Source organism: Sarcophilus harrisii, chromosome 4 (assembly GCF_902635505.1).
Source record: "Sarcophilus harrisii chromosome 4, mSarHar1.11, whole genome shotgun sequence".
Taxonomy (NCBI): Eukaryota; Metazoa; Chordata; class Mammalia; order Dasyuromorphia; family Dasyuridae; genus Sarcophilus; species Sarcophilus harrisii.
This window is the reverse complement of record NC_045429.1, coordinates 389,335,420-389,344,874: the sequence shown is the minus strand read 5'-3', so window position 1 is coordinate 389,344,874 and position 9,455 is coordinate 389,335,420. Positions and strand designations below refer to the sequence as shown.

The following is a 9,455-nucleotide window of genomic DNA, read 5'->3' as shown; positions in this document are numbered from 1 at the left end:
AAAGTCTCTTCTGACTTTAGAATTTTATGCTTGTATTCTGGTAGAGGAGGGGGCTAAGAAAAATAGCTAAGAAACCAATGGAAAACTCAAGAAGAGGGAAATTATGGCAATGAGATCTTCATTTTTCCCCCTTTTTTTATAGGTTTTTATTTACAAAACATATGCATGGATAATTTTTCAACATTGACCCTTGCATAACCTTCTGTTCCAACTTTTCCCCTCCTTCCCTCCACCCCTCCCCTAGATGGCAGGTAGTCCAAAACATGTTAAATATGTTAAAATATATATTAAATCCAATATATGTATATATATATACATATTTATACAATTATCTTGCTGCACAAGAAAAATCGTATCTAGAAAGAAAAAAAACTGAGAAGGAAAACAAAAATGCAAGCAAACAATAACAGAAAGAGTGGAAATGCTATGTTGTGGTCCACACTCAGTTCCCATAGTTCTCTCTCTGGGTGTAGATGGCTCTCTTCATTACTGAACAATTGAGACTGGTTTGAATAGTTGCAATTAGATCTTGGAAAAGTCTCAAGAGCAAAGGCGTTGAAGGAAATGGATACTTGGTTTGGGGCATTGGAAAGGACTCCATCCAGGGCTTTGGTACTTAAGTGCTCCAGAAATAATCATAGGCATGATAAAATATAAAGGAAGAAAAACTAGTTCTATTTTCCACCATAGGGACTGACTAGGTTCACTTTCAATATAATCAGGTTAGTGGGTGCCAAATCTTATTGATCATTGTCCTCATTGGCTGGCCTGATAATGATTGATACCTCTGTCAGCTACTGACAAGAGAGAATGATGAATATCCCTTTTCTCTGCTGACTCAACATAAGAAAGTCGTCCCAGAGTAGTAAAGTGTGAACTGTTGCTTTGGAGATGACTAAACAGCTGCATTGCTTAATATCATCCTTGATACCTTACATGTGAATGGAACTGGAAAAGAGAACTCCCAGCTAGGCCCAGCAAATGGAGTGATGTTCCGCAAAATCCCGCTCCCTAACCCCTCCATGTTATAGCTCCAGAAATAATCAGCCGAGACCACTTTGATGTTCGTGTTCAGAGCTTGCAGACAAGAGAATGAATTGACCTCCACCTCAGTGGAGTTTGGAAATATGGCTATCGTCTACTCATTACAACTAAGAGCCTAATGTTCAGGTGTTAGCTGAAATAACAAATTACCTGTATAGGTTTCTCTCCTAGCTATTTATAAGGTAAGACTTCCCTTCAGTGAGAATTTACCTTCAGACTTGGCAAGTGCTGATACACTCACTATTTCACTTTTCTTGGCACAAAGTCAGAAGCAAAGAGGAAAAAAACCCACTTTCTCCTAATTGCCCACTGCTTTCTTCTAAGGCATCAAAATATCAACTCCCTTCTCTTAGAGCAAAGAAGCCATATTTGATCATGGTTAATAGCACTATGGGTAATCCTCCAGTATCTCCAACCCGACTTTTCTAAAGAACTAACTATATTGTTAAAATTTCCACAGCACTGAAATCTCATTTCTCAAACACATATCTTCCTACAAACCAGAAAATCTTGGTGCACTTCATTAGGAAAATGCAGGAACCATTTTTGTGTATTTTTCTTTATATCTCTCTTTTCATTGACGCATTTATTGATCTAGGTTTCAAACAGTTTGGTTTTAGGGTGGATGAGAGGAGAAGAGAGGTGGAGAGGAGGAGGAAAGGTATGGTTCCTGACCCACTTGTGTAAAACAATTTGAGATCACAGATTTAGAACAACTTTTTAAAAGGTTATTTATTATAAGAAGAACAAACACATGAGCAGTGAAAATCAGAGTTATATAGAAAAATAGAGATTGAGGTAAAACAAAGAAATCAGTGTGCCCCAACTTGTTGAGAGGAAATATTCTATTCTTGATATATCTTCAAAGTAAATATCATTTAATAGAAGCTAATTGATGTTAAATGGTTTAATGAAACAGGATGGAGGTGGGGTGGTGGAGGAGAATACAGTTAGTGAGGGCTGAAGCAAATGGTGGTAGAGAAGAAACCATTCAAAGTTCTCCAAGTTAATCCTTGGGATGCTGGGAAGGAATGGGGTGGAAGGCACAGGGAAGGCGCAACAGACTGGCTCTGGGATAGTTGGTCAGGGCAAATTTACTACAATATAAAAACATTAATTTGATGACTTGAATGTGAAATTTGAGTGAAGTGAGATGGAGAAAGGGAGTAGAAAGGAGCATCCACACATGAAACTTCTGAGGTATCCAAGATGTTGGCTCAGACTAGCACACAACATAGCCACTATAAAAGAAAGAGAATAAGGTTAGACCATTACAATTTATACCAGAGTATTCATAGCAATACTTTTGAGATAAGAAAAAATGAATATAAAATGGGTACCCATCAGTTAGAGAAAAGCTGAACTATGTCATTCTATCTATATTATTCATAGAATAATGTTGTGTTGTAAGAAATGATAACTCTGAAGGATTCAGAGAAACAGAGAAGATTGGTATAAACAAACAGGAATTGAAATGAGAACCAAGTATATCACCAAAAGAACCACCATGAAAAAAACATTCGTTGATAACTGAGGTTTAATTGCAATGACAATCTTCATTAAGGATGTCTGTTTCTTCACAGGATAGAAGTGAGGAAGAAGGCTGCATAAGTGATCTCCCTTACCACTGATTTTGCTTAACTTGTTACAGAGATAGTTTTCTCAAGCAGTGACTACAGTGCAAAAACAAAAAGTTTTTGAATGATGTTTTTGTTCTTTAAAGAATAAGGCCACTGCCTCCAAAGGCAGATGACATGATTTTTTGTTAAAAGACACTCTCTCTTCCACAAATGGACATGAGTGTTTGATATATCCTTTACCTGTGTAGTTTATTGCTCAGTGAATGATAAGAAACTAGCAGCTCCTTCAATGGAATATTGCTAAAGCCATAGATCCACACAAAAAAAGTGAGAGACTTAGACACACCATATCTCTGTACCAACTGGGATCTTCTGAAATACTTTTAAAATTATGATATAGGATGTCAATAAAATCCCAAAGCTATCCCTTTATCAATTTTCTTGTCATTCTCAAAAAGGAAGTTTTAGGACACAGATCAGTAAGTGGATGATATTATCCCTATTACCAAAGTTAAAAAAAATGAGGCAAATGGAGATGATGTAATTTCTTAGATCCTTTGACTTTGATTACCAATAAAACCAGTTACCCATTGCCTCTACATTAACTATTTATTCCAACCGGAAGCCTTGTTGAAGAAAGAACAATGCATTATTCTGTATAATCGAAATAATTGATGTATTTCAACAACTTCTATCATAACTTCACACTAAGAAAATGTACAACAGCTCCCTAAATCGACATTTTAACATTTTTCCTCGTGCAGAACATCATACTTATTATATTCTGTTTGATCTTATTTGTTTATTTTGCATCTTTAGGGAACTACACCCATAGTCAAGAGGCTTGGGTCCTTGTTCCACTACTTACTTATTTTTCTTTTGCAAATAGTATTTTATTTTTATCATTTAGATATAAAGAGAGTTTTCAGCATTCATTTTTATAAGATTTTGAGTTCCAGTTCTTTCCCCTTCCCTCCTCATTGTCCCTTCTTCTGAAGCAATCTGATATCAATTATACATGTACAATCCCAAAAATATTTCCACATTAGTCATGTAAAAGAAGAAACAAAAGGGACAAGTCACAAAAAAAGTGAAAATAGTATGCTTTGATCTACATTCAGACTCCATAGTCCTTTCTCTGGATGTGGATAGCATTTTCCATCATGAATCTTTTGCACTTGTATTGGATCACTGTATTGCTGAGAAGAGCTAAGTCAATTGTAGTTGATCATCACACTGTTCCTATGTATAATATTCTCCTTATTTGCTGCCTTCACTCAGCATCAATTCATGTAAGACTTTCCAGGTTTTTCTGAAATTTATCTACTCATCATTTCTTATAGAACAATATAGTATCCCATTACATTCATATGCCATGAGTTGTTCAGTTGTTTTTCACTTAATAGGTATTCACTGGATTTCCAATTCTTTGCCACCACAAAAAGGTGAGCTATAAATATTTTTGTACATGTAGGTCCTTTTCCTTTTTTATGACCTCTTTGGAATACAGACTTAGTGGTATTGCTGGATCAAAAGGTATGTACAGTTTGATTACCCGTTAGACACAGTTCCAAATTGCTCTCCAGAAGAGTTGGATCAGTTCACAATTCCACCAACAATTCATTAATGTCCCAATTTTCCCACATCTTCTCTAGCATTTATCATTTTCCTTTTCTGTTATATTAGTCAATTTGATAGGTCTGATGTGGTATTTCAGAGTTGTTATAATTTGCATATCTCTAAGCAATAGTGATTTAGAGAATTTTTATATGACTATAAATAGCTTTAATTTCTTCATCTGAAAGATGAAATTGATCATTTATCAATTAGGGAATGACTCCTATTCTTATAAATTTGACTCAGTTCTCCATATATTTTAGAAATGAGGCCTTTGTCAGAAACATTTAATGGAAAAAATTGCTCACCAGCTTTCAGTTTTCCTACTAATTTTGGTTATGTTGATTTTATTCACACAAAACTTTTTTAATTTAATGTAACCAAAATTATCCATTTTGCATTTCATAATATTCTCTATCTCTTGTTTGATCATATTTTTTTCCTTTTCCATAGATTTGGTGAGTAGTAGTTTGCCATTTCCTCTCCAGCTCATTTTACAGATGAGGAAACTGAGGCAAACAGGGTTACATGATTTGTCCAGTTAAATGACTTAAGTGACTAGCTGTGTGACTGTAAGTATATGAGGCCAGATTTGAACACAGGGAAATGAATCTTCCTGACTCTAGACCTGGTACTATATCCATCAAGCCACCTAGCTATCCATATATGGCTTAGAATTTGACTTATAGACTTACATGAACTGATGCTAAGTGAAGTGAGCAGAACTAGGAGAACATTGTACAGAGTAACAATAAGATTATATGATTAATTGTAATGGACTTGGCTCTTTTCAACAATAAAGTGATTTAAGGCAATTCCAATAGACTTCAGATGGAAAGTGCCATCTACACCCAGATAGAGAACTATAGAGACCGAATATGAATTGAAGCATAGTATTTTCACCTTTTTGTTTGTTTTTTTCTTTCTTATGATTTTTCCCCTTTGGTCTGATTTTTCTTGCACAACATGACAAATATGGAAATATATTTTAAAAGATTGCATATATTTAATCTACATCACATTGTTGTCTTGGGAGGGAGGGAAATAAGAGAGGGAGGGAGAAAAATTTAGAACACAAAGTTTTAACAAAAATGAATGTTGAAAACTATCAGGGCAGCTAGGTGACTCAGTGGATAGAGCACCAGCCCTGAAGTCAGGAGGACCGGAGTTCAGATCTGATCCCAAGACACTTAACACTTCCTAGTTGTGTGACCGGGTCAAGTCACTTAACCCCAATTGCCTCAGGGGAAAAAATATTCTTTGTATGTATTTGGAAAAATAAAATACAATTTTTAAAAGCCTTTGCTTAAAATGCATGCAATTTAAATATCTGTGCTGAAGAGGAAAGCCCTAGTCCCAGCCTTTTTCATCCTATCCTCACCAAAATGTGCAGGTTTGACTTCTGCAATTAAGATAAGGATGAAATAGAAACAGAATGCCGGATTTATACAATCCCTTTTCATCCATGCATCTCAAAGTGCTGTTGGCAAGCTCTGTACCACAAACCTAATCCCATTTACCTCTGCCAGTGAGAGCTGGACAATGCCATTCTGGTCCTTGTCCAAAAGATGGAATATTTCTAAAAGGTTAAAGAAAAAAATATAATTAGAAATCTAGTGAAAGGCCACTGAGCCACCCACACCTCTGCTGTCATGCTGGGTCCCTTCTCCTTCTCCCCCATAACTGCAGGCTTTTCCAACTTTGATCCAGGGGCAAAGCTGATCTTCTACTTTTCAAGGATTTTTTCTACCTGATCAAAAGCTTCTCCTGCATCTTCCTCTAGTCAATCCTAATGTCAAAGCCTTTGCCTCTCTCTGACTGCCTGACTATTGGCTATCTCACTAATTTCCATTCCACCTTCAAGAAGTAGCCTGTGGAAGCAAAGGCCATTCTCCATCCAGATTACGTTAGACTCCCTAGACTTTCTGTACCCTGATATTTAATCTCAACTTTGCGATCTATTACCTGTATAATGTTGGTCTATGTTGGTCTCCGAGCCCCCATTATCTCATCTGTAATATTAAAACATGACCCCCCAATCTGTAAGGCCTCTTCCAGCTCTGAAGCCTATGAAAAACCTGATTCATCTTTCTAGTGTTTTTTAGGAGATCATGAATGTGCCTGAGCTACTTGTAAGCTCCAAGGGAAGAGAGATCATAGAAACTGAAGCTACAAGGTGAACTTAACGGCCATCTAGCCCAGACTTTTACAGATGAGATAAAAATAATCTAGCACATAGTAGGTTCCTTATATAAATTCCTTTTTTTAAAAAAAAAGATATGGAAACTTAACTGCTCCATAGAAAAGAAGTAATTTGGCCAAAGAAATGCAGCTAGTTAAATGACAACATTACGTGTTTATCACTCATGATATCTAATTTGGGATAATAGATATATTCATATATTCTCACATATGTATACACATATACATATGCAGATATATGGCCTAAGTAAATATTTGTTGAATAAATGATGACTAACTCTTCTGAAAGATAAGGCAGTCATAGTGACCCCAGTCTATATACAATATTTTCCCAACTTGTTCCATACTTAATTCTTTCCGCCTGTGGTCTCTCGCCAACTGGTGGAAAAATTGCATAGTTGAATTTGACCTGTAAGCCTCATAAATACAGTGGCAGGTACTGCTTCAAGACATTGTCACTCCTACCCACCCCCTAACTGGAGATAAATGGGGAGTGGAACAAGAAAAGGGGACAACTCACTGAAGAGACTCTCCAGACGTATCATGCAGGAAATGAACCTGTCGAAGGGAATGCTGAGAGTGCTGTCCCCATAGTGCACAGCAATTGCCTGCTGGACCTGGTTGTTGAGGGTAAAACCTGGAGGGACAAAAATGGAGATGGGATGCTGAGTGAAATGAGCAGGACCAGGAGATCATTATATACTTCAACAACAATACTATATGATGAATAATTCTGATGGACCTGGCCATCTCTAGCAATGAGATGAACCAAATCAATTCAAAAGAGCAGTAATGAACTGAACCAGTTATGCCCAGCGAAAGAACTCTGGGAGATGACTATGAATCACTACATAGAATTCCCAATCCCTCTATTTTTGCCCACCTGTATTTTTGATTTCCTTCACAGGCTAATTGTGCACTATTTCAGAATCCGATTATTTTTGTACAGCAAAATAATGGTTTGGACATGTATACATATATTGTATTTAATTTATACTTTAACATATTCAACATGTATTGGTCAACCTGCCATCTGGGGGAGAGGGTGGAGGGAAGGAGGAGAAAAATTGGAACAAAAGGTTTGGCAATTGTCAATGCTGTAAAATTACCCATGCATATAACTTCTAAATAAAAAGCTATTATTTTTTTTAAAAATCCAGTTCCATCAAATCTAATAAAAAGGCCAACAAATGTTAAAAAAAAAATGGAGATGGGTTTGGGGAAATGAGCTAATTCTTTCTTTGCTCTTACCCTCTCCAAAGACTGGAAAGGGATGAAGAAGGAGGACAGAGAAACTTTATTATGGTTTTGCATAAATTTGTAAATCAGAAGACCAACTAACTGGTCACACATTGGTTCCCTTCCAGTTGTTGCTATATGTGTCCTATTGATTTCTTTTTAGTGATTCTGGACAGAGCCCAACTTGTTGGGAATTAAGGGGTAAGCCGGCTTCTATTAATATGGTTCAGCTCAGACAGTGTCATCAAACAGATATCCCAGAAGATCAAGAAAACTTGGATGACTGTTAATTAATTAATCAACAAATATTTACTGAAAGCCTGTTATATTCCAGGAACTACACTAAGCTCTGGGGATATAAGGAAAGCCCCCATTCTCAAGGAGTTTACCATCTAGGCGGATTGAGACAACACCTACGTATACTTTTGTTGTTCAGTTGTTTGTCATGTCCAAATTTCCAGACCCCATTTTTAAGAGGAGTTTTCTTATCAATGAAACTGGAATGATTAGCCATTGCCTTCTCTAACTCATTTTGCAGGTAAGACAAACGTGGTTAAGTGACTTACCCAGGATGACACAGCCAAGATGTATCTGAGGCTGGATTTGAACTAAGGAAGATGAATTTTTCTGACTCTAGGCATTCTATTCACTGTGCCACTGAGTTGCCCCATGAATACATTTAGGTATATATAAAATAGATACAATGTGATTGGAGCAGAGAAAGCAATTACTAGCAGCTGGGGAGAAGGGAAGAAGATTAGGAAAGGCACTAAGTTGATGATTCAGAAGAAACCTCGAGATTGAGGTCCATAAAATCTTGAATTCAAATCTATTAATTAACAAAACTTCCAGAAAGAGGTCTGGATTCATTAGTATGTCCTTCCTCATTTTTCATCTGAGTACTTTTTATATCCATATAATAAAAATAAAGGTAGGGAGAAATAAGAAGATAAGTGTCAGACATCCTTTCCAGGTTCCTCACACAACAGAACTGTAGGGAAGATAGAGAAAGTCCTAAAATTACTGTGATCTCTCACCCTGATAAAAGTCAAACCTCTTAGAACCCCATAAAGTCACATGGCAACTAGCAGCATGATTTGCATAAAAACTATGATAATTTTTTTCAACAGACATATGATTTCATTGGTACAAGGAACTCTCCTAACTAAAATATCAGCATTTGTTCTTCAACAAATATTAGACAGTGGCCTCTTGCTCTGTTGATTTTTATGATGAATCCATCAATAATCACAATATATTTGTATCTCAATTTTAAACTTGGAATTTGGGGTCTCAAGACCTGTCCAGAGATCATGTCCCCACCTGTTTTCTTGAAGGCTGTCCTCATCTCATGGGTATTGATGGTCCCTGAGTGATTAGCATCCACTTCCTGGTAGATCTCCTGAAACAGAAAAGAAATGACAAACAGAAAATAATCCTTTGTGAAATTTTCAGGAGCTCATATTCTCCCCTACGCCCAATGATTCACTCCAAAATGAAACATCCCACTCTTCCCAAAAGGGCTAAGAAACAGAGGCAAATGTTTGTCCTGACACCAGAGTAAGATAGCCACTACTAATCTGAAGTGGTGGAAGCTTTGTTTTTGAGGAATTGATATTTTGGTCTCTGATTTTTCGTCTCCTCTTTATCCTGTCTTAAGCTGTAACATACACAAGTGCTGTGGTGATTATAATTAAAGTATTGCGTACCTAGATTAACCTTTGAACAATACAAGGATGACTTTTCAGGATGAGTAGCTGGGACTGGGAAGGG

At 36.6% G+C, this 9,455-nt stretch overlaps 1 protein-coding gene across 1 annotated transcript in view; it reads right to left on the bottom strand.

Moving 5' to 3' along the window:
* Positions 1-1,811: 1,811 nt before the first annotated feature.
* Positions 1,812-9,455, bottom strand: part of CAPN8 (calpain 8) — a 111,914-nt gene continuing 104,270 nt past the window's right edge. Inside the window, exons 18-21 of the mRNA XM_003767730.2 lie at positions 9,006-9,084; positions 6,964-7,080; positions 5,762-5,820; positions 1,812-2,285 (exon numbers count right to left, since the gene is read on the bottom strand). Coding sequence (XP_003767778.1) covers positions 2,262-2,285; positions 5,762-5,820; positions 6,964-7,080; positions 9,006-9,084 — 279 coding nt within the window. The 3' untranslated portion in view covers positions 1,812-2,261. The remainder of the gene's footprint in view (positions 2,286-5,761; positions 5,821-6,963; positions 7,081-9,005; positions 9,085-9,455) is intronic.